The following is a 26,311-nucleotide window of genomic DNA, read 5'->3' as shown; positions in this document are numbered from 1 at the left end:
TGTTTCCATGGTATTTTACTTGCCACACCATGAAAGGACTTTCAGTGTCTCTCTGAGCCTGGCCACCTTGACATTTGAGAGTACGAGGAGGAAATTAAATGGCAGGTCCTGATAAGGGTGGGACTTTCTTTAGTTGGTTAGAATTTTGTACATGTGGACATAGCAAAATCTGTTGGCTCTTTGGATACCCTCTGTAAGCAACAGCACTTCAGAAGTGCCTTGGTTAATGTCCTTGTGACTGCAGTGGCAAGGAAGCCAGCTTTATATAGAAAGGCTAAGTGCCTCCTTCTGAAGGGATAGGAAATTAATTTCTGCTTGGATAGTTAGTTTGGTGCAGAATTTTCAGAACTTGTGGTCATGAAGATAGGGTTGTAGCATCAGGGCAATAGAAGATTGTTAAGCATATGGCAGATGTAGAGGCACAATGAAAATATAAAAACCTTTTCTGTACGCCTTGTGGCAGTCAGATAGATAATCTAGGCAGCTATGCTGAAACCAAACCTGGAGGAGGAGATTCCCTTTGTAAAGGTACTTGTGGTGTGCTTTAGGAAAAAACATCAAACACTAATTGTGAATTCTAGTATTAAAATATTTCTGTGAATACTGATTGAATTACAGTACACCTATTTGTTCCATTCTTTGAAAAAGTAGAATATATCTCAGTTCTTTTTAAAGTTTGAAAGAAGGTGGTATGCAGTAAAGTGTTCTAGCAGCTGATGCATTTTCATCCTAAACAGGAATATATTCAGATGCTAATGCCTCCGTTAATCCAGAAGTGGAACATGCTGAAAGATGAAGATAAAGATCTCTTCCCTTTATTAGAGGTAAGTGTTAAAATGTGGATATTTCTTACCAATGTATTTTAGAAATTATGGGTTTTTTCTAAAGGTGTTCCTCCTAGGAAATGTGACTATAAAAGCTGACATTTTTAGTTTTTTTCCATTAGGGAAAAAATACTCTGACCGGATAAGAAAATTTTATGAGTGAATAAATGTCTTTAGATTTAGCAGAAATCCTTTAGATCTTTTTCAGCCATTTTGGAGTGTTTTCTTTGATAGGATTCTTTTAGGAAAATAAGAGTTCTATCCTCCTTTTATTCTTGTCTTCTCTCTCCTTGCTTTCCCTTCATCCCTCCATTAAAACTATTGTCAGACAAGTTGAAGGTATGAACTACTAGGTCATGTAGTCTAATGCTCTGTACTTGCTGAGTGTGAATCACCTCATATCTATTTATCATCTAGAGGAAAACACCTCTAGAAAAATTAGTTTTGGAACTCCTAGGTTATATAAGGGCTTGTTTATGGTCAAGACACTGCAGCTTAGTGTAAGTGTTGTCTGAATTATTGTAACTGGTTTTGTATGCATTTTCTTGGCTACCTCTAAGAAGATGCTGCTGCTGAGAAATTTTCTCAACTGGTGTAGGCAGGAGTGGTAACAACTTGCTGATAGTTGCCTTGGCTCAGCTAAATCTGTACCTCCTCTTTATGTTGTGTCTACTTAATCAGTTACACGTTGGTGTACTTTAAATCCTGATGTATTCCAAATTGCCTCTTCCAAGTAAAAGACTCTTCAGGGATGTGAAGAAAAGTAGTGACTAGTTTCTCTCTCCTTTTTTTTTTATTCCAGTGCCTGTCGTCAGTTGCTACTGCCTTGCAATCTGGCTTTCTTCCATACTGTGAACCTGTGTACCAGCGTTGTGTCAATCTGGTGCAGAAGACACTTGCACAAGCCATGGTATTTTGCTATAACTATTCCAGTGTTACTTTGCTAAATCAAAATGTTAACTATGTAAAATAAGAGGTGCACAGGGAAATTGAATATCTGAATGAAGGTGCAGTTTTTATGCATACTCCTGAGACATCTAGTATGATTTTGAAAATGTGTACTTATTTGTTGCAGTTGCATAATGCTCAGCCAGACCAATATGAGGCTCCAGATAAAGATTTCATGATTGTGGCTCTTGATTTACTCAGTGGTTTAGCTGAAGGACTTGGAGGCAACATTGAACAGTTAGTGGCTCGCAGCAATATCCTCACACTAATGTACCAATGCATGCAGGTGAGATGAGTAAGCTATTTGGTCCACACATTTTCTTTATTCAGAGAATCAGAAACTCTTCTAGAATTGTAATTTTTTCTTCCTCTCTTTAGGACAAAATGCCTGAGGTACGGCAGAGTTCTTTTGCGTTGTTAGGCGACCTGACAAAGGCATGTTTTCAGCATGTTAAACCTTGCATCGGTATGTTTCTTTTACATGTTTAATAACTTGTTTTGCAGATGTCTAAGAGGTTGTATTAGCCATTGTTATGCTCCCTATTCTGTGGGTTGCCTTTTTATATTTTTTATACATAGTAATTTTCCTTTATCAACAAGAGTCTGTAGTCTTTTTTGCCTTGACTTTTATGTTAAGAAAACATGTGTCTATTTTTGTGGATAGTGCAGAAGTTAATTTTTCTTCTTTAGTTTTATAGCTCTTTTTGTTCTACTAGAATTTATGTATGTTAAGTAAAAATATATATAATATATAAAATTAAAAATGGGCTAGAGGATAGTTTTTACTCTTTTTTTCTGCTTTGTTTTTTATTTCTGTTGGAAGTAGCATCAATGATACACTTCCACAATGTTTGTTCTTTCTTCCCACAGATACTGTTGAGATGCCCTTGCTAAATGAATGCTTGCATAGGCTTGGAATTCAAAATTAATTTGGCAGATGTTATAATGACCTTTTTAACTCATTTTTCTTAAAATTTAATCAAATACATTATTGCCTTCTAGTCTTTGTTGTTTTTTCAAGGGAAGCAAAATACATGGTTATCCAGGTGATTTGTGGGATGTTCAGCCATATGATAAAACCACTAGTGTTTGTGGCTTCTCTTCCTCTCTCTCCTCTCACCTGAGCAAGGAAAAAAGAGAAGATTTCTATGAAAGTTACATAAAGATAAACCCTATTAGGAAGATTTTAAAAGCATAATTTGAAAATATTTGCATTTATCTGCTTAGGTTCTAAATTCCAGGTTAATCTGATAATATAGCTAGAATATAGCTCTTGTTAATTTGATTGTAACACTTTCCAAGTATTTAAAATAGGCCTACATTTTCTTTTTCTTTAACATCCCTTTTTTTTCCCCTCACAGTCATAAAGTAATGGCACAAGATGGTTGTATTGTGTGATGAGTTTTTAAAATGTTGTTCTTTCTAGCTGATTTCATGCCAATTTTGGGAACCAACCTAAACCCGGAATTCATTTCTGTGTGTAACAATGCCACCTGGGCAATTGGAGAAATCTCTATCCAGATGGGTAAGATTTGATTTTTTCTTTAAATCTCTGCACATTTAGAATTATTTGTCTGGGTGTTTTGGGTGATTTTTTTTAAGTGATACCTTTATGTTAATATTTAAATTATATTTGTGGTCCTTGTCCTTGTTAGTAAGTTAAGTGTACATGTTCTGTTTATATTATGTATGTTAATGGTCATTTTCTTCTGATTTTTTAATTGTATTTTCAGGTATAGAAATGCAGCCTTATATTCCAATGGTCTTGCACCAGCTTGTAGAAATAATTAACAGACCCAACACACCAAAGACGTTGTTAGAGAACACAGGTACCCAGAAAATAACCTGTACATGGTGAAGGGAATTAGAAGGTTTTTTTAATAATTGTTATTTGAAATTGCATAGAGAAACTACACCAGAACTGAGTTTGTTATGTACTTGTCTTTTATAAGCAAAAGCAGCTCTGTTTTGCACAAGCTCTTACAAGTCTCAGTCTTGAAGCAAATCATATATCTAGATTCTAATTACTTTCTCCTCTTATAACATTTATTATATCTATTTATCATCTGTTTAATCATTCTTCTGGTTTTATTTATATATTAAATATGACAAATATATGCAGTAACACTTAGGACATAATTTCTCACTGATTTTGATGTATGCGTGTCCTTACACGTGTACTGTATATATATGTCTGGTATTCCAAAAAATATAATTGGCATACAAAAAACAATGAACTCTTTGAATTTGCACTTTTTTAAAAGATAAACTTACAATATCATGGACAAAAATCTAGATCTGTGACGGCAGTTTTACCACAACATAACTGAAATTATGTTTCATTTCTGTTACCTGGTCACTTAATAACAAATTCCTGAAAAGAATTCTAATAATGGCATGCATATTTTATGTTCTGGCTTTGCATTCCAAATTGACAGTAATTCCCAAATGCTTTACTGAATTGGAATTTCTGAGGCTTGTTTCTTTTGCATTTATAGAGAGCATGTTCTGGTATGAAAAGCACCTTCCATACTTGAGCAAAAAATTTATAGATAATGCAGTAGTTTTATTTTGTTTACTGTTTTACTAATTGAGAATTTTTTTTCCTTCTGTTTGAAAACTGTCTTGTAAGAAAATGACAGTTTAGTTGCTATATCTGACATGATTGAATACAATGGAAATACAAGAGTACAGTTACGCTTTCTGAGTAGAGCAAGAAATAATTTGGAGAGAGCTTTTGGAAAGCATATTTTTCCTTCAGTTTAAGTTCAGTATTCTGAACTTAAAAGCTATACTTACTCTGCTCCTCTATCCCATTTAGTATGGAAGGTGAACTTGAAGGAAAATTTCCCTAGTTTTTTGGCATATTATAGGTACTGCATTTTGAAAAGAAAATTTTGAATCAAATACCTAGTTGTGAAATTTACCATGGAATAGTGTAACAGTATAATACTATAATAGTGTAACAATTTAAGTTTTCCTTATCCCTGTCCTGACTCCCCTCCTCTGCGCTGACGGATGTGTAATACCTGTAACTGAGAGGCATCCAATAGTTAAATGTATGCTTCCATCATTGTTAAGAGAATTTTTGGAAGCATCCGAACACTGATTTTTTTTTTTTTTCAATTCTCTTATTAGTTATTTTAAATGTGAATGGATAACTGCAAATAAATGTTGAGTGTGGTGTACTTATTATAAGTTTGTTGTGGGATATTTTGTTGTGTGCCACTAGTATGTGCAAGAATATTACTAGTTTTGCTGTAGCTTGCTGTGTAATTATGAAAACAGTTGGGAAAACACACTTCGACAGAGATTTCTATTTGTTGTTCAGGCTGTAGCTGTAAGAATTTACAGATAAAAATTTAAAACTGTATTTTCATTTGAACTTCAATGAAGTTTTATAGGATACTAAAAAAATTTAGACACTGTATATGGAAATCAAGTACACCAGTACGTTAACAGTGAGCTGCATCACGTGGAATTAATGTTTCAGCTGCTAATATATCCTACACCAAACTTTTATTTGAGAAAGCATCATCTGCTTTATTGCATGTTTCATGAAACTGTTCACAAATGCCTGTTAATTAGAGTGTTGCATAGTATGTCCCTTGAACATAGGTTTCCTTTTTCTGCTTCATACAAATCTGCTGGATTTTAGTATTATTCATGTATTTTGCTTCAAGTAATTCTGATACATTATTCCCCACCCTCTCCTTTTTCTAAAGATTAATCTTTTGTGAGTTGAGCAAACACCATTAAAACACATTTGCATAATGATACTTTCTTTGGTCTGTCCCTCGGAACAAAGAACCAAACTACCTCATCATGTGGTGAAGCAATTTTGCTTTTCATGTGTCCTCATGCTTTGGAATCAGAAGTCAGATACTTGTACATCTTATGAGGGAAACTTTGGTGAGCAGGAAAAATACTAGGATTAAAGAATTAATGTTCTACGGTCAGTTGCTTTGAGTTAGCAACCATTTTTAATTAAATTCTCTATGAGATTATGTAGAAGACAAACATTAGTTACTCTTTGAGAAGCGTTCAATCTATTTAGGATTTTCAGACAGACCACAATATAATCCATGCAAAAGTATTTGGAAATATATTTTTACTGACAGATTAGGTCTATAAAACCCTTGAATTCTAAATATTGGATAAAATAAAATGTTTAGATTACGTGATACTAAAATGAAAATGAATAATTTCCTTTTTAAAAACTATCCATTTATAGTACGTTTCAATAAAAACTTTGAATGTGTAGAGGTAAATTTACTGCAGATGATTACTCTAAAGAGGGACAGAATGACTGCTTACATCAGAAAACCTTTGAATTTAAAATTGTGTTTTTGGTGTTCTCTCATACTTCTTTAATTTTTCTTTTACCTTGGAGAGTATACCATATATGTTGCTGCCTCTTATTTAGGGGGTGGTAATAAACAGCACTGGTGAAATCTTATGTTTATTATCATACACAGATTCTGTTGGTTTCTGTTTCTGAGTTATTTGTTGTTTTTTCTTTATTTTTTCTCCTCCCCCCTCATTTGCTCATGTCTTGGTTGGCGTTTGGTGGTGTATAACCGTGATTGCGTTACCTTAGCAATAACAATTGGTCGTCTTGGTTACGTTTGTCCTCAAGAGGTGGCCCCCATGCTACAGCAGTTTATAAGACCCTGGTGTGTATTATTCAATCTTTTTTTTTTTAATTCATTTTTCTTCACTCTCTTTCTTTCTTTCTTTCTTTCTTTCTTCTCTCTATCTCACTTTTAGATATATTTTCAGTTGGTTACAAAATCTCAATCCTTAATCATTGCCAACCATGTGACTAATCTTGTCCTATCAGGTTTGTGAGTTTTTAGTAGCACCGTCATGTATTCTTTATGTTGTGGCTAACGACTAATTTATGCATGGGATAAGATTGTCACATGCTTGCTGTGTTAAAGCTTGACTATGAAAGAGCATTTTAAAATCCACCAGAATGATAATACAGTGCATGCAAATATTGTAAAATTTAAACTGTGCATTACCTAAAATTCAGTCTGAGGCTTGAAATGCTGTAAGGAATATATGTTTATAGATTTGTTACGTATAAAATAGCTTGCTTGCTGCTGTTAAAGTTCAATAACTGTTCTGTAAGTGGTATCTGACATAATTCATACTGTGACAGTATTTTATGTTCCGCTTCCAATAATGATAGTTCCTATAAGTATTTCAGATACATGTTTCTTTTGTATTTAATGGAATCGAGGTCACACTTTCTGACTACATTATAACAAAAAAGCCAGATTCTGGAGATGGTGCCTAATGGGATTATACTAGTAAAAACTGTGTGCAACAAGTGTTTTTCTAAGTGGTCAAAATTGTGTTTCAGATCATCTTATCAGTGTGACTTATTCCATCAGATACTGTCATCTAGTTTTGACTTGATTGAAGAAAAGTAACAGAGTTATCTAAGTTTTGCTTTCCAATTTGTTAGGTGCACCTCTCTGCGAAACATAAGAGACAATGAGGAAAAGGACTCAGCATTCCGTGGGATATGTACCATGATTACGGTCAACCCCAGTGGAGTAGTCCAAGTAAGATACATTAATAGATGCTAACTTTTCTTTATTCATGTGAAATCTAGTGAAAGCTGTATGGGGAGTCCGAAAAGGTTTACCTTGAAGAGATTTACTGCAGTACATGGTGGGTGAGGTCAAGGAGCCCAAAAATGTTTATATTGTGAATGGTCTGTATCATGATGTTTCAGTAATTGTCATCTAAAAAGGAAAGGGGAGAAGTATTGTTAAAATCAGTTTCTGTCTTTTAGTGGCAATGAAACAACTTCAGTTAAAATAAGTATTTTGATACTTCTGTCAGGTTGTGGTCAGGATCTGTATGCAAATACAAGGTAAAAGTTGTCATTCTTAAACCCATTTTCCAGATGTAACCTAGGTTTTTAAAACAAGAAACAGAACAAAACCAGTAACCACCCCTCTGTTCTTAACAGCTGGGTAGGGAAGATTCTGTTTCAGCTTTGGATAATTTTTTCAAATAGTCAATGTGACAATGAAGATCCATCTCTTCAAAATAAATGGTACTGTTGAAGAATAGACTATAACTTGATCTTTAGTCTCCACACCTCTGAAGTAAAGCTCTATCAATGTAATATTTTCTAAGAGGAGAACAAAACTGATCTTTCCCTTTCCTCTGCCTGGAATTCTTCTTCCTGAAACACAAGAATTGAGTGTTAACCTTGTTTTGAAATTTTCAGTTCACTTCACGTAGGCCTTATTCTGTACTTTACATTTCAGTCTTCTACTGTGTTTGTTCATGTAGCTTACAGAGAGGGGTTAAATAAGGACCCATTTCAGTAACTCATCTCTCCTCTCTAATCTTCATCCTCGCTTCCTATTATGTGTGTTAGCAAGTTTATTTTTAAAGACTGGTGTTCTATTGGTGTAGGAGGAGGTAATGCACGACAGCAGATGAATGGAGTATAGGCATTTAGAGGTGGCTTTAGTTTTGAACCTGTATGATAAATGTTCTCTGTGTCCCAGAAAAAGACTACTTAAGGAAATAAAACAGCTTTTTTTCCCTAACTGGAAATGTGTGAGAGAAGTATTTGTTGCTTGTGACTACAGTAAGTAGATCTTGCATTTGTATGTGTACTGCAAGAATTGAAGTTACATTACTGTAGTGAATTGAAGTTATATTAGTGTGGTGCAGAGGGGAGAGTTGGGATTAATTTCACTGTGGTTTAATTTAAGACGCTCAGCAATTTCTGTCACTGAACATTTAGGCATATGATAATTTATCATTGTCTGAATTAAGTGGAAAATAAATACATAAGAGCAAAAGCAGTTGTGAATTATGATCAAAGGCCATCTACAATTCACAGAATGAACATCAAGCATTGCTTTCAGATGTATAAATTGATATTTCTAACCTATATGATTGTTTAATCTTTTAGGACTTTATTTTTTTTTGTGATGCTGTTGCATCATGGATTAGCCCAAAAGATGATCTTCGAGACATGTTCTGTAAGGTAAGGTTGCTAAGATAATGGTATATTCTAATGGTGCTTGTTTAACATCCTCTGGTTTCCTTCTTTCTGTTTCACTGCTAGCACTTACTGTGTTTGTGGTCATGAAAGTTCCTCTGCTGCTTATGGGTCATGCAAAGTCATAAATTGTGAGACAAAGCATGAAAATCCTGACTTCTTTTTTTAACTTTTATCTTTGTATATGCATTTGGATTATTCCAAACTTTTTCAAATAGTTGCAAAGTTTGTTTGAGGTGTTTCTTGAAGGAATACCTTGAAAGAATGCTTTCTTCAGTGATAGCATGGAGGGTTTTTAGACTACTTCTTCATGAATATATGATTGCTGTAGTCCCAATTATATGTTTTTCCAACAGTAATTATGACTTTCAGGAACAAGGGAAAGAAACTGGATTTGTCCAGGTTTTGGTTTTAATTTTTATTTATTTTTTAGTGCTAGAGCTGTAAGACAAAATACTTTCAAGAAATGGATAGAAGAGCTGCCAGTGTTAAAATCTGACTCATAACCTTTTGTCATACCTGAGCATTCTTAGATTTTCAGTAGTTTCTTAGCAGCTGCTTAATGTGACTCTTTGGATTTAGGAAAGATCCTGCTTGTGGGAGGGAGAAAAGCAGTAAGTTAAGTGGTTGCATGTGATGTCATTGCCACTACATCTGATTAAAAAGAGTTCTGCTTGACAGTTTTGTGTTGAGTATGAACTTGTTACCATGACCTTGAATTTTGACATTGCCTTTTATTTGAGGATGTGTGTTCAGGACAGACTTCCACAATTCAGTTACACTGAGTGTAAAAAGGGAAAACAAAGCTCTGGACTTTCTTGGTATAATTTTATGAGGAACAGTAATTTTGTCTGCTTTTGTATTTTCTAATATTTGGCTTTTACTTGCAGTTTTAAGACATAACATGCAAAGGTTTTTTTTTTATATTGTAATTTCCTTTTCAGTTAGTTTGTTACATCACAAGGTCCAGAGTGAAACCTGTAGATTGTTTTCCTCTTTCACTGGCTTTTGATTGCCATTGACTGTGGATCCCTGTTCTCTCAAAACAAAGAAGATTTTAAGAGCTTAATTTTTAGAGAAGTTGTCCTACAGGTTCCATGCAGAAAACAGAGTTCTCAAAGATTTTATATTTGTGCTAGAAATTGACAGATATTCATTCTGTCAAAAGCTGGCTGCTGTTTAACTCAACTTGCCACAACATACTTCACATTTATTAAAAAATAAATGTGATTACAGTAGACTTAAAATATGTGAACTGTGTCAGTTGATAAGATGGATGGATGGATGCATGGGTGGATGGATAGATGGACAAAAAATGAATTGAAAAAATTACAAATAAACATTCTGAAATGGCTTAACCCTGGATTTTAAGTTACATACACTAGTTTCTGTGGGTAGCTATATTCTTAATGTCACCTTTTAAGAAACACATCAAGAAAGACCTTACTCTACTTTCTTTGCTTCTTTGTAGCATTTCAGTATGATGAAGAATTCAAATTGATGATGGAGAATTCAAATTGCCAGATGTACAACTCAGCAGTTTGTGGCTTACTGCATAAGAGGCTAGTATACCGTCTGTTCTTTGCTTATTTTGACTTCCACTTTCTCATTTGTAGATTCTTCATGGATTTAAAAATCAAGTTGGGGATGAGAATTGGAGGCGTTTCTCTGACCAGTTTCCTCTTCCCTTAAAAGAGCGCCTTGCAGCTTACTATGGAGTTTAACCTCATGCACTGTAGCTGCAGTCCCATAATTAGAGGTAAGCACGTGAGTCTTGCTTGCCAGAGAGAGCTGGGACTTCCTCCCTATTTTCATCATGTGAAGCATAATTAATTCATCGGTTTAGAATTGCTGAGCTACACTGGAGGAAATATTTTTCCTTCCTATATGAAGGAAAGAAAGAAGGGATGATAGTATACCTAAATGATGGTGAATGTAGCAAAAGCATTTGTCTGATTTTTTCTTATTGTTACAGAGAGAAAAAGAAAGAAAGGAAAAACTGAGTCTATGATACATTAGTTTATCAAGAAAGTGTAGGTATAATAAAGTGCTGGTTCAAGATTAATAAACAAAGTGCTGAATAAGATCCTCAAGTCATCATACTAAAGACATGCTACCTTATATGTTATGAATTCATAGATGGCAGATGTGGTCTAAGTGGGAATACTCTTCTAGGATAAGAAAGCAGATTTGTTAACATATTAAATATGAGAAGTCTAATAGCCTCCTAACAACATACTGAATGATCTTTCCACTGAATAGAGAATGCTGTGCTAGTAACTTGATGTTTGGGGGAGGTTGGTGTGTTTATTATTGTCATGTTCCATTTTGTATGTCAGCTCAGAATTGTTAGACACCTCTGTGTGGAGAATGACTCAGCTTCAACAAAGAACATTGGAAGTGCATTCCAGAGTAGCTCTATTATTATACCACCTTGCTTTGTATGCTGCCTGTGTATGCTGTATAAAGCAGATTTCCCATGTGTGATACTGTGAAGAGATTATTATATTAACCAAGAAGGGGAGTGAATTAAATTTATTCTTTTAGTTTTTATACAAATTTGATATTTCTAGTAGAACTTTTGTACTGAAATTAGGAGAGTGAGTCATGCAGTTCTGTTTAGTGTTGGAATGGACAACTAAAACTCAGCCTAAGATTTTTTCAAAGTCCGTGTCATAAAAAATCCTATTTGCATTACATGTTTGGAACAATGGATTAAAAATAAAACAGCTCATACTTACCAATGGGGACATTTTGGTTCTAACATAAAGGTGTTTTCTCCTCCTAATGAAAAGGAAACCAAAAGGATAAAATCCACCATTATTCTCAGTTTCAACTGCAGAGACGCTATGGCTATCTTATAATCCACTCAAAAGGGAAACTGCTAGGTCAGTTGCAGATACGTTTTAATATTCTTTCTCAATGTCATAACTACCTCATAATTTTGTGCTAAAAATTGAAAAACTAGTTAGAATATATAGGGCTGCTTTTATCTTAAATCTAAGTTTAGCACAATAGTGGAACTGTCAATGTAGCTTCAAAGCATATATTGTTGTTTCATGAATAATAATTTATCTGATACAAATGGATTGGTTTCTTAACAGACTTAAAAGGCAACATTAGGCATAAATCCATTTTTAAGTCAGAGGTTGACACTTAGTGCCTGAAAAAGACTCTGTTTATTTATCTATCTGCCAGAGGTTCAAGGTAAGATTTAATTATAGCATTATCTTTTCCTTTTACAGGTCCTTCAGTCTGGGAGACTATGAGGGAGCCTCTGCACCCAGGGAAAATGTTACCCTTTACTGGGGGGAAGGGTAAACCAGTAGGGAATACAGTACAATCCCAACCCTACTGGGAGGGGCGGGAGGGAGGTGTTGCCGTCACTGTATTAAGTCGATGTTGGGAAATGTTTTAACATCTGGAGCCTTTGTGGGTGGAAATCTGTCTCCTATTACACCTCTGCACTGGATGTGAAGAAGAAAAAAAAAAAGAATCTAGTCACAAAACAGCACATTCTGGAATATTGTGGGGATTTGTACCAAAATAAGAAACCATATAATTGAACCATAGGGATACGTAAAGAGGAATAATATTTTGCGCACAATAAAGGAAACCTAAGAATGGGGGTCACAAACAGTAAAAGGCTTACTTTTTTGTTTTCTGTTTTTTTAAGTAAGGGTTTTCTACATTATTTCATCCTGCTTGATGGGATTTCTAGGTATTTGCATGTTAATGAAGAACTACACAAACGAAGTTAGTACAGTTAAAATGCAGCTTGTGTCTGTATTAGGAACAGGCACTTGCAGTGTACAGTATAGAAACCCCATCATAAAATAATAAAGGTTAACTTGGATAAAATAAAGCAACCTGCAAGCTGCCAAATAAGTTACTCCTTTCATTTTTGGGGTAAGGAGAGGGACACTGCAAAGGAAAGATTGACATCTTAATTTTTACATTAAGAAAAACAACCAAGGTAGTGGATATGATTTTGTTATTGTACTTTGTTAGTTTTGATTTCTAGAGTAAGGCATTATTCTTAACTTGCAGTTTAAGGTTCAGGCATGCGTTCTGGCTCATAGTGATCAGAAGTAATTTAATTAGTGGGAAAGTAGCATGCTTGCATCACATAGAGTGAAATTGGTATACATTTACCTATGTTGCGCCAGTTTGTGTTGCAGTTTACCAATTCAATATAGCCCTGCATTTAAAATTCCTTTTTAAGATTCAGTGGATTTTATTTTTATTAAGATTATAGATATAAAATACTGTAGTTAACAATTAGGCCTTGAAATACCTTTTTAGGATCTTTTAAGAATAAGATTGATATTGTATTGTGTGTAACCTGCACAATGTGGAAAGCTGATATAGCTGTGCAAAATATTTGCCTCTGTGCTGTCAGTGTGATGTGCTTTCTGCATGGTTATATACTAGTGATTTTATCAGAATCTCTAAAATGAGTTACATGGTAAGACCCGTTAAAGGCTGCATAAATGTTAGTTGGCACGTAAAGACAATTGTAGAAGTTGATGACAAGATTGCTATATTTGTGTTTATTCCCACTCAACGTATTACCTTCTACGCTTTCTTTTTGTTCAAAGCATGATCTTAAAGAGATGTTTAAGTTAATGGATGTAATGCAGGGTATCTACACTGTATTGGCGCATGTTGGTGGCCCTTTGTGATGTAGTTAAATGCACAAGGGTGCAAGTTTAAAGCTACAGAGTGAAAGTTGGTTTGGATCCTCTTCATTTCATTTGTTTAGCTTTTCTGTTGTGTTTTTTTTCTCTACTTACATGTATTCCTGTGAATAAATCCTTGTTAAGTTAACGCTTTACTTTTCCTTTCATGTGTATTTTCTTATGTACTGTGAATGTGAAATCCTAACTGGTACACTTGATCTTGTGTCCATCTGAAAGTGGCAAGTCTTTATTAATTTAGATTGCCTAAAGAGTATCCCATGATGATAAAGGAAAATGGAGAGATTTTTAACTCTGCTGGTCAGAGGTGAAGCCACACCTTTCCATTTTTCAAGTGCTGCATTATTAATCTGCAAAACAAAATTAAGCCATAACAGCCTTTTTGTAGATTTAGTTTCTCACCTTTGCATTGCAGAATGGATACTGGATAACAGTTTTTGGTTTAGTTGGTGTTTTTTGGTTTGGTGTTTTTTTGGGGCCATTTTTGTTTTGTTTTGGGGATATTTGTAGGGTTTTTGTTGTTGTTTTGATTTAGTTTTTGGTTTTGTTTTGGTTTGGGTTTTTTTTCTGTTGGTTGGGGTTTGGGGGGTTTTTTTTTGTTTGTTTTGGGCATTTTGGGGGGTTTTGGAAGGGATTTTTTGGGTGTTTTTTGTTTTGGTTTGGGGCTTTGGGGGTGTTTTTGTTGTGTTTGGTTTGGAGTTTTTTTTGTTTTGTTTTGTTTTTATTTGGTTTGAGTTTTTTGGGTTTTGGGTTTTGTTGGTTTGTTTTTTTTGGGGTGGGCTTTTTTAAGAACTTGCTCTTCTTTGCATGGTTCTGTTCTCTGACTGTTGAATGATTTAGCCATTGCACTGAAATCTGAGCTGTGTGAGTGTGAACTTATAAATGCAGTTTAAACAATTTTAGACTTTTTTTTCGATGCATGATCACATGCATGTTTTATGTTCCCTTCCCCTCTTTTTTTTTGCTTTGCAAATTTTAGTGGATTATGCCTGAAGCATAGTTTGAACATGTACTGTATGAAATACATTTGATAATACCAGTACATAGTATTTATTAAATTTGATCAAAATTGCATGTGATAACTTCCTTACAAGTTACATTACTTTGATAACAAACCAAAAATACCTTCTCAACTAATAACTCTGATATAAATTAGTAAAATTAAATAAAATAAAAAAACTTTAATTTTGAAAGGGAACATCCCTGCTCAACATTTAGCAAGATGGGATATTATTTTAGACTCAAACTTGCTTTAATTCTAAGCATGTTTGAACATTAAGGAAGAGTTTCCGAGAAATGACATTTGAAAGTTTGTAGAATAGAAAACCTACCCAAATAATATAGTAGCATTACAACTAAAATCTGGGTTTAACTAAACTTCTTAAATTTCAGAAATCCCCTTTAACCAAATAAAACCACTCCACCTCACCTTGGATTATCTTAGGATGCCACTTTTGTACATATTTGTTATGGTACATACTTGTACAGATGTGAACTGATCTGGTATGACAGCAAGGAAAATAATTTAAAGGGCAGGAATAACCAGTACAGGAATAAACAAAATAGTCTTTTGTATTAGTAAGTTCTTTCGTGGTATATTTTAAAGCAAATAAACCATATTCCTAATGCATCATATAGCGCAGAGATTTGCAGAAACCTTTTAGGGTGTAATGTGAGGTAAGAGAAGTTCTGACACAGCATTAATATTTAAAACTGAATTATTGCATCATGGGATATATAAAAAGCATCTTAATTCTTGTGGTGTAGTCTTGACAGTTCTTGAATGTTGACTGAATGTTTATACTGGTAGAATTGTGAGTTTGTCTTTGTTACATTCCAGTGTTTCTGCCTCTTGGCATGCTGAAAGCACGGCTTCCTTCATTTGCTCCTTACACACTGAAAAAATGCTGTTAGTGTGCTAAACTACAGAAATAGCCGCTGCTACGTAATGGTGTAGATTTTCTACTTGAATAATTTTGTTGTAGGAACCTCAGGAGGTCAGTGTTTACTGTTTTTATATATGCCTTTTTCCTGTTTTGAGTTTCCCTTTTTGAAGGATTCTGAGAGTGAAAAAAAGCTGCTGATCAACCTAAGTTGGTAACAGAAAGTGTATTCAAAATCCTTATAAATGCATCTTTTTGGCAGTTCAAAATTGCTGTTAAATTAGTCTTAAGTGAATTCAATATTAATTTTTTTTCATAACACAGTCATGAAACCGCTCATTTCATTTTGGAAAACAGATTAGAGTAGTTCATTATGTTAACCAGTGCAAGCAAAAGTAGTCAGTTTTGTATTTTTTTTCCAAAGCTTGATTGTTTTCTAAATCAGTGAGTATGTATATATTTAAATTATAAGAAGCTAATTCTTATGCTTTTATTTCATTGCTCCTTGAAGCTTGTACTCAGAAGATCACTTTTAGAGAATAGGTTAAAATTTGTAATCATTATAATTTTTAAAAGTTATGAAGTAGCATAAATTTTGTAACTAATACTATTGATACACACTGTGATTTTTTTTAGGACTTTTATGTTAGCATCAGTCTTAATTACTTAAACTGCATATATTGTATAATAGTAAAATGTATATTTTAAAACTTCAAGTGGCTTTCCTCAAGCAAAACTCATTGCTACTTAGAAATATTCAAATACTAGCTTTATCTCAGGTGAATACTCTTTTTGTTGAGAACACATGCTAATAAAAATGTGTTGTAATTTTATCAGTTTACGTATTTCATTTAGGCAGCTCCTCTGGCTTAAACTTACTCTAAATTAACCTTTTACTGTGGGACAATAATGAATTTTGCTTCACCTGTATTATTCATATTGAATGTATTAACAGATAAAGTGCAAAAACATTCTTCCCTTAAGGAGAATGCATCCATATTCAAACAATTGAAATATTCCTTTAAAAATGCTTTAAATGCAACATTAAATTGGAAATCTTTTGTTTCAGACTTTTTCAAGGAAATAAGTTGTAACTTGACACTAACTGCTTCCATGCTATCTCTTTCATGAGTATGATAGATGCATAAAAGCTTTTATATAGGGTCTAAAGTGTGAGTTTTTATCTTACCTAAAGGTTAAACTCTACAGTGAATGGCAAAACATCCTGCAGTTAATCTCAGATAGATGCTGATGTAGTTTGCACACATATTTGTTATAATACTACATAACCTCACCTTAAATAAACAAAGCTTGTTCAGTAGCTATGTATTTCACTCACCTATGCATTCTCCAGGATGATTTGTATCCATCATTCTTCTATGTATTCTTCAGTAGAAACTGCATTTTTTTCTGCCACTGATGCTTGCTCTTTGCACTTAACGGTTAGAGCAAGCCAGTTTTAAATGGGGAACTGAGGCAAGTACTCTTCTTGCTTGCCTTGTATATTCTGCTAAAATGGTGATACTCACTTGCTTGAATGTACGTAAATGAGGGAAGTTTGAAATGGCTCTGTAGGATGAATCTCTGTGTGGTGTTACAGTATGCTTTAAGTAAGCCAAATCCACATCTCAAAGAATTCAGCGCTTAGAGTATAGTGTTGTTCTGTTGTGCTACTTTCATTTTAGGTCTCTATTTCCTTATTTTGGGTGAGCAACAAAATTGAGAAGGTTTGGGTGTTTTTTCTGAGGACAGCAATGAGAAAAACAAGATTGTTATAAGGAGGTTTATTTGGCTGAAATCTGCAGTGTAATATCTTTTTTTGTGGAATGAGATAGTTGTGTTGTACATTGTCTGACTTATTGATACTAGAGACTTCTGAAATTTTAAATTGGATGAAGTATACAAAATAGTTTTAAATGAAAGGTGACCCAATCTTTCTGCTGACAACTTAGGTTGTATAAGTTTTGCTTGAAAGCTTTAAATCTTACATTTCTGTATCTGCCATAATGTTGGAATGTTTCCTTCAAACATATCCTCCTGCAACTCTCAAACTGTACTAAATTGAGTGATATTTCTTGAAGTCTGCCTATGTGCTAACAGAACTTCATTTTAAATAGAATATGGTTTTAATTTTTGATAAGCTGCTGAATTTTAAAAGAGTTTTTGGGGCCACCAAATATTTTGGATCATGCAGAGAATATATATTGTACTGTAGTAATTTTGTATTTACATTTGTATGATGTGACATAATAGATGTGAATGTTAATCACTGCTTGACTATGTTAATAAAGTTGTTGAAATATAGATGTTGCATTCCAATTTTTGATTAAATTATTAAAATTTATTGTTCAGTATACGTTTTGCCTGACCCAGTAGTGCAGAACTCTTCTGGTTCACACATGTAGGTATTAGAATCTCTGAAGTAAGGGTTTTCATTTTACCTGAGAGAGCATTGTCTTTGGATAATTTAATGTTAGTTTAGTTTAGATACTTCATGCTGCTTCAAGGTAAATCAATGTATAAAAAAGGAGGTTTAGGTGGATTGAAATTATAATCTGTTGGGTGGTAACTACTACTGAGAAACGTTACATTAACTGCGTTTCCTTAGACAGTTCATTCTTGCTAAGTCTCACCAAATGGGAAGGGGGAGAAAAATTTTGTACTTATTTCCAGGGTTATCAATAATGTGAGTAATTAAACAATAAGTAAACAAGAAATAAATTTAATTATTCAAGACCTTGAAACAAAATTTGCAGTGGTCTGGATCTAATTTTATCTAGGTTTCATGGGATCGTGGTAATATCAATCATTTAAAGAGCTGTCCTTAGAGAACTTTAGAATAAACTTTCTATAGTTTAGAAGTGTCTAAAATATGAAACAGCAGTTTCTCTCAATCCACTCATGTGGAGTTGAACATTTTATGTTCACTTCTGGTATTTAGCAGTTGGGAATCTATTGAACATTTTATTGAACTTAGTCATTACATTGTATAACCAGTCTGTGCTAGACGTACATCATGGTCTAAGTTGTCTACATGCTATTGACTGACTGTTGATTATAGCAATAAAATGCATAGATATAAATGCTATAACGAAATTTATAGTAGAAACTAATTGCTGCATACTTGGCTGAAACACTGCTTAATGAAGGACTTCCGTTTTCAGAAACAAGAGAAGGCCATGGAACAGCCATATAGAGACCAAGCTGCTTAGCAGAAATACCAGTGCCTGGTGGCTGAACACATCAGTGCCTGTGTGGGAGGAGATTGGGGAAGTTTAGCTTTCTTTGAAATAGACATTCCCACTCACCTTATGTGCTGACAACTGCTGTCAGTAGTTTTGTTCAAGTTTTCTACTGCCAGCTCAAAGCCTGATTTTAAACTGTGGCCGCTAATTTTGAGTATGAGGTTAATTACTACCTGTATTTAAAAATGTTAAAAAGGGTGAAGTACATTTTGAGTAAGGGAAATGAATGTTGCAAAGCTTGTGGAATGGTACAAAGGAAGGAAATTCAATTTTACATCATGGTACTTCTTTTTTTTAAAAAAGCATTTAAAGTTGTACTTGAATGAAGAAACATTTCAATAGGCATAGAATGTGTAGAAAATAATTTATGTATTCTAAGTGCTCACAGAGTAGTTGTTGGTAGCTTTTGTTATCCCAGAATGATTCACAGTGAAACATACTGCATTATAAAGGACTGATTTTCACAGGCATTTACCCTTTTTTTTTCTTGCATAAAATGAGCAGTATAGACTATTGAAACGTCTCAAAAGACATCCAAATGTTAATCTGAATAAAGACAGATTTAAAATTGAGTAGTTTCCTATAATCCATACAATTTAAGGAAAACAGATGTAATTATGCTGCACAGGTACTAATATATAGCTATATAAATGAAGGCATATCAGGACTTATTTTTGAGTCAGTTTTTAGGAGGTTTTTTGGTGATAACAACTGTCTACCAGACTTCAATTTGAATTGTGAAAATTAAAATGGAGGTATTTATTGCATACATTTTTCTTTCTCTGTAGATATAGGTGTCATCAGGTATAAATATTACTTTACTTTTCAAATCTTAATTTATAATTTTTAAATATATGGAAATATATATTTCCATATACTTCAAAATATATAAAAAAACAGAAATAAAATGTTGTTATACTGACAGTTTTACCATTTTTTCCTTTTCTTAGTACCCCTTGGCAAAATGAATGGTCATAATTCTCCTGTATTAAGTATACAGTGGAACCTGACGTCCTCCTTTGTTTAAAGCATACAGGTTATTTGAAAGCATAACTACTGCAGTGTTACTGTAACTTATGACAATATTTTTAAACTTTCCATTTTTTCTCGCTGCACCTTCTGTGCTTAATAAAAATGCTAAATGGAAATTTGTTTCTGTGATAAAGTACACAAAGGAAAGTGAGATTTATTTACCTGTCCTTTTACCCTGGAATTATTGTTAAGTAATATCTTTACAGGGTGGCGTATATTTAATTTACAATTTTCTCAAGCTATCTTTTAGCTTTACATTTATGTTGACTTACTGAGAAGTTTCTGTGACTTCCAGGTATAGGAACTAAAGGGTTGTGTAGCTTGAAAACTCAAAACATAGTGAAGGATACCATTAAAAAAGGGATTTTGCTTATAAATGAAACCACGAAAAAAGTGCAAAATTGTTTTACAACTAAATTTTAATGTATTTTTCTCCCAAGAAACAGATCTTTCAGTGTCTTCTTTTAATAAAATAATTATCTCAAATTGAGGTTTTGAGTCATTTTACATGGTAGCTTTTTTTCTCCTTAACATATTGATATTCATTGTCTTGCATATATGTTTTTTCATTCTGAAATGTACATGCTCAAATAAACAGTTTGGAATCGTGTGTGTAAATATATGCACCTTTTTATTCTAGCTTTGGAAGATCAGGTTAACCACATGACAAACTAAAAATTCAAGTATTCAATTTTTTTTTAAATTTACATATTTTAGCATAAGGCAGTAAGACAGTCGTATCATTTTCTCTCGTAGTGCTCTGCCATAGGAATATGTAGCAAATTTTAATTTTGTTTATCTCCATCCTCCTAATCCTTGCACACCAAACTTGTCATTATTGGGCCAAAACCAGATGCCAGCTGAACTTTAGACCATAGCTCAAATTGTGTTACAAGCATTCACTCAGGTAACTGTTCCTCATTCCATAAAAAGACAGTGTTTAAGACAGCCAATTGCCCAATGTAGTAACTCAGAGTTTAGTTTTTCTAATTAACACCCATAAGTATCTTGGCTACTTTTGTACTTTTAAAACAAACAAGCAAAAAACCCACAGAAACAAAACCCCAAACAAACCAAAACAGAAAAAAAACAGAAAAAATAAACCACAAGTGTCTTCTGTGTAAGCAGACAGGAAGCCTCCCAAATTGTTACTGGGCCTCTTCAGAAGGAATTAGGCTTTAAATTTTATTGAAGTGACAAGGACCCTGAAGTTCACATGTTTTTTCTGTGGAGGCCTCTGAAGCCACCATAAAGAAAGCTGAGTTTCCATGGAGGGCTATTAGCCCCTAATGCAGTTGGTTCATTCCCCAGAAGTCTCTCTGAGACACTCCCTTTGTTCATGGTGAGCAGCTTTGCTCATGCAAAGCCCCATGAGCCCTTTGGTTGTATGTAAATGTTTTACTCCTGATTTGCTGTTACCTTACTTCCTAGTATTTGCCTCCCCTGACTGGTCCATTTTGGATACTCTCCCTGACTGGTTGTTTTTTTCAATCCCTGTTTCTATTGGTTGTTGTGGAAAACCCCACCCCCTTAAGTTTCTATCTAACCCCAGCTCCGGAGATGCTCAGGGTCTTTTGGAAGTCGTGGGTTCGGGGTAATAAAGAGGACCTCTGAAGACCAGATTGACTCATGTTCTTACTCCTGTGTTGCCTGGAAACTGACCTGCCTGGATACGCTGTACCAGCAGTGTGAGCCTGGAGGCTCGGTTGCCTAGGCAGCCTTTCACAAAAGAGCTAGTCACTGGGCTGGAGTGCCTGTGCCCCTGGGATAGAAGCTGTCCTTCTCAGGGCAACTCACCGGGAAGGTCGCAGCACCCAGAAGACCCCCACCAGGGTCTGGGTGGTCAGCGACATTTTTCCATTTGCTGAAGCTGATGGCTGCCATTAGTAGGCATTAGTGTGTCAATCCGTGGATGTTAAGAATCAAAGGTAAGAATCATTGTCACATGGCATTACTTTTGCCTAAAAGCAAGCCATTCACTGGCCATCCTGTTCAAACTGACATTCTGATTTTTAAGGTTGAATCCTAATTAAGGATTTGTATCACCAAATCATTTCAGTTCTTTCACAATATTTCAACAGTTACTTCCTATCTAGGCAGCTGAAATAACCTGTCCCAGACCAATATCTTTCATTATTTCATTTACTGCCTTGCAGGAAATCAATCCCAAGCAGTTGCTGTTCTGTCAGTATAGTAATACTTAAAAGCTGTCTTTGGTTTATTAAGAACACAAGTACCATCTATTCTTATATATGCTGTACTAAAAATACTTTATTGAGATATCACATGACCTTACTAGCTTGGCTTCACACCCTTCCACCAATTACCTTTTCTGTTGTATATTATAACAAGAGTGGAGAAGATTTTTGTGGTCAGAACACCACCACAGTAGGTGGTGTACTACAACACAGTTTGGTACTAAGTAATTAATACAGTCAAAGCTTGCTCTTCTGAAAACTTCATTTTTCTTCACTTTTCATTGAATTTCAGTGTATTAAATACCTCGGTCTTTTTTTTTTTTTTTTTTTTTTTTTTTTTCCTATTTAGGTTATTTTTATAAGTTACAAATAAGCTGCTGCTCCAAGTTCATTGACTGACATATTTGCAGGTAAGTAAGCATGTATGTAATATTAAAAATATTAAGGTGTCAGGAGTGTGAATTCAATGAAACGTTGAATCTACACCTTAGTGTGCAGCAACATAATAATTTATCCTGTTATTTCCCCATCTTACTTAGAATATAGATTAAAAACTCCAATATGGTATTACTGTAGTAATGCACCTCCTAAATATATTAGAAATCTCCTGAAGTTTTTCATGCAGTACTGAAATGAGACAAGAAGTCAAAATGGAATCTACAACTACTCAGCTATTCTGGTTTGTTGTTGCTAATGTTTACTAACACTTCCTAAGCTTTCCATTAGATTGATGGTTGATTTGATGAGACATGCTTTTGGCAGAAGAGTTACAAAGGCAAACCATTAACACCAACTCACTGTGAAACCATGCTGTTGGCTTCATAAGTTAATTGAATTAATGAATGGGATACAATCAAGCTTGCTGTCCAGATCAATAGAAGCATGCAGTTAACTATACAGTAAGACAGATGATTCAGCCTAATGGAATCCATAATTCCAGGGATGTAGAAAACAGTGCCATTAAAAGTTGCTGCAAATCTTCAACAGAACATGTATATTATTCCTAACTATAAAATAACTTTGATGAAATATTACACCAAGTTTAAAGAAATTCAGTTGATCTCTTACTGAATGTTGTGGTTTTGAAAACAAACCAAGTAAGAGGCTCTAAGTCAGAAATAAAATTTAATGAGAAGAAAAGGAAAATAAAATAGAATAAAATAAATACAAAAAGAAAAACCACTGACAGAGTCAGAATACAACCTGATCAGGGTGATGGAAACAGTCCAGACGAGGTGGTCTTCCTGAAACAGAAATCTTGTAGAAAGGTTTGGTAGCTCCGGTCCTCTGGGAATCCAGTGGGTGAGGGCTGCTTCTACTGTCCCAAATCCCAGCTTATATCCAGGTGAGAATGCTTGGCTCTTCCCCATGGGCGGAGCATCTCACAGTGGGATAATGAGTCATGGAAGAGAGCCTTAATGGCCCATTAAAGAGAGAGATAGCTCCCGGAGGGAGTATCTCTGAGTCATGCAAAAGGCATAGATGGGCCATTAACTGAAGATGGTGATAGAATACATCCTAAACTACAACCCAGGACAATCCACCTCTTGTTCTACTATCATCTACAACATGCCTAAATCAATACATTCTTACAGATGAATGCATATATACATACAGAATGAAACCTTACACACTGCTCTCACTTAAAATTAAGTCTCCCTGTGGTACACAACGGGTTTCTCCGTCTTTCTGCATTACCCACCAAGTCTAGCCAGGTCCTTGAGCAAAGACAATCTCATGGACGGGTCTGCCTTTGCCTGAAGTGGGATTAATCCAAACACTCTTTCCTAAAATGCCCTCCATGTGTACCACAGGTACTTTGTCTCCATCCACTGTGTGTAAGGGTTCAGACTGGGCAGGACCACCTCGATTGATAGACCCTCGGGTGTTAACTATCCATGTGGCTTTGGCTAAGTTTAGTTCCCAATTCTTGAAGGTTCCCCCACCAAGTGCCTTCAGGGCAGTCTTTAATAGTCCGTTGCACCGTTCAACTTTCCCAGCAGCTGGTGCATAATAAGGAATGTGGTATATCCATTCAATACCATGTTCTCTAGCCCAGGTGTTTATAAGGCTGTTCTTGAAATGGGTCCCATTGTCCGACTCAATTCTCTCAGGGGTGTCTCCACAGGATTTGTTTTTCAAGGCCCAGGATGGTGTTCCGGGCAGTGGCATGAGGTACAGGGTGGGTTTCCAGCCATCCAGTGGTGACTTCCACCATGGTCAGCACGTACCACTTTCCTTGGCGTGTTTGGGGAAGGGTGATATAGTCAATTTGCCAGGCTTCCCCGTACCTGTACTTCAGCCATCGTCCACCATACCACAGAGGCTTCATTCGCTTGGCCTGTTTGATTGCAGCGCAGGTCTCACAGTTGTGGATGACCTGTGAGATGCTGTCCATAGTGAGGTCCACCCCTTGGTCACGGGCCCATCAATATGTTGCATCTCTTCCCTGATGACCAGAGGCATCATGGGCCCAACGAGCTAGGAATAATTCTCCCTTGTGCTGCCAATCTAGATCCACTTGTGATACTTTCACCTTGGCAGCTTTGTCTACCTGCTCGTTGTTGCGATGCTCCTCATTAGCCCGGCTTTTGGGTATATGCGCATCCACATGTCGAACCTTCACGGTCAGCCTCTCTACTCGGGCGGCGATGTCTTGCCAAATGTCAGCGGCCCAGATGGGTTTTCCTCTGCGCTGCCAATTGGCCTTTTTCCAGCGATTCAGCCATCCCCACAGAGCATTAGCTACCATCCATGAGTCAGTGTAGAGATAGAGCCTCGGCCACTTTTCTTGTTCAACAATTTCTAAAGCCAGCTGGACAGCTTTAAGCTCTGCAACTTGACTCGATCCACCTTGTCCCTCGGTAGCTTGTGCAACTTGTCGTGTGGGGCTCCATGCTGCAGCTTTCTATTTCCGGTTAGCTCCTACAATTCGGCAGGAGCCATCAGTGAACAGAGCATATCGTCTTTCAGTCTCCGGTAGCTCATTATATGGTGGGGCTTCCTCAGCGTGTGTTTCTTGCTTTTCTCCTTCTTCTTCTTCAGACGATAATCCAAAAGTTTCACCTTCCGGCCAGTTCGTTATAACTTCCAGAATCCCAGGGCGATTTGGGTTTCCAATGCGGGCGCGCTGTGTAATGAGGGCAATCCATTTGCTCCATGTGGTATCGGTGGCATGATGTGTGGAAGGAACCTTTCCCTTAAACATCCACCCCAGCACTGGTAGTCGGGGTGCCAAAAGCAGCTGTGTTTCAGTGCCAATCACTTCTGAGGCGGCTTGAACTCCTTCATAGGTGGCCAAGATCTCCTTCTCTGTGGGAGTGTAGTTGGCCTCGGAGCCTCTGTAACTTCGGCTCCAGAATCCCAATGGTCGGCCTCGAGTCTCCCCAGGCACTTTCTGCCAAAGGCTCCAAGACAAACCATTGTTTCCAGCTGCGGAGTAAAGCACATTCCTCACATCTGGTCCCGTCCTGACTGGGCCCAGAGCTACTGCATGAGCAATCTCTTGCTTGATCTGAACAAAAGCTTGTTGCTGTTCAGGCCCCCAGAGGAAATCGTTCTTCTTGAGGGTCACCAAGTAGAGAGGGCTCACGATCTGACTGTACTCAGGAATGTGCATCCTCCAAAAGCCTATGGCACCTAGGAAAGCTTATGTTTCCTTTTTGTTGGTAGGTATTTCTCTTTTCAGTTCACGTACCCGGGCTGCTAAGGAGGAGGTGGGTTTTCCATTCCACTTCTTCATATCTTCTCCATGCTCCCGAAGAAAAGACCAAAGGTTACCTCAGGGTGTGTATCCTCTCTCCCTGGCTGGGGGACGCCTGCTCCTAATGGCAGAGACTCTTGTCGGCTCTGGTGAGATATCGTAAATTTCTTCCTTAAGTTCTTTTTTCAGTCTTGTTTCCACAGATGAGACATGGGCACGAACTGGGGCAGTGACAGTGTCCTCGTAAATCCTTAGTTTGTTAGTCAGGACACCCACCTTGTCCTCACCTTCTGTCCATTGCAGTGTTGCCAGGTAACGTGAGTACATCTCTGGTCCAAGCCATGCAAATCCCAACCACATCCGTGATGTGCACTGGACATCATCTGGGCTCTTAGGAAATCTCTCATCTTCTGCAAAAACGATCTCCAGCACAGCCAATTCCCTTAGGCATCGGATACCTTGTTCTATTGTGTTCCATTTTCCTTGGTGCACTAGGAGGTCTTCTTTACAAAGGTATCTGTCTTTCACACTTGTTAGCAGTCGCTGCCAGAGGCTGAGAGTTTCTTGGGTTTTTCCAATTCCCTGGTCAATGACCACATCCCGGGACAGTGATCCTAGTTGCCTGGCCTCAGTTCCATCCAGAATGGTGTCATTGGCTGCAGCATCCCAGATGCGGAGCAGCCAGGTGAGGATGGACTCGTTGGTCTGGCAGGTGAATTTCCTTCGCAGGTCACGC

At 36.1% G+C, this 26,311-nt stretch overlaps 1 protein-coding gene across 2 annotated transcripts in view; it reads left to right on the top strand.

Moving 5' to 3' along the window:
- Positions 1-13,651, top strand: part of TNPO1 (transportin 1) — a 78,704-nt gene extending 65,053 nt beyond the window's left edge. For both annotated transcript variants that reach the window (XM_066339153.1, XM_066339154.1), the window contains 11 exons: positions 738-824; positions 1,627-1,734; positions 1,900-2,058; positions 2,151-2,238; positions 3,199-3,297; positions 3,506-3,601; positions 6,373-6,448; positions 7,249-7,348; positions 8,725-8,799; positions 10,431-10,573; positions 12,060-13,651. In XM_066339153.1, the coding sequence (XP_066195250.1) occupies positions 738-824; positions 1,627-1,734; positions 1,900-2,058; positions 2,151-2,238; positions 3,199-3,297; positions 3,506-3,601; positions 6,373-6,448; positions 7,249-7,348; positions 8,725-8,799; positions 10,431-10,538 (996 nt within the window). In that variant the 3' untranslated portion in view covers positions 10,539-10,573; positions 12,060-13,651. The remainder of the gene's footprint in view (positions 1-737; positions 825-1,626; positions 1,735-1,899; positions 2,059-2,150; positions 2,239-3,198; positions 3,298-3,505; positions 3,602-6,372; positions 6,449-7,248; positions 7,349-8,724; positions 8,800-10,430; positions 10,574-12,059) is intronic.
- The last annotated feature ends 12,660 nt before the right edge of the window (positions 13,652-26,311 follow it).

Source organism: Sylvia atricapilla, chromosome Z (genome assembly GCF_009819655.1).
Source record: "Sylvia atricapilla isolate bSylAtr1 chromosome Z, bSylAtr1.pri, whole genome shotgun sequence".
In the NCBI taxonomy this organism is placed as follows: domain Eukaryota; kingdom Metazoa; phylum Chordata; class Aves; order Passeriformes; family Sylviidae; genus Sylvia; species Sylvia atricapilla.
Note: the sequence above shows the minus strand (reverse complement) of the source record. Positions and strands in the feature narration are given on the sequence as shown.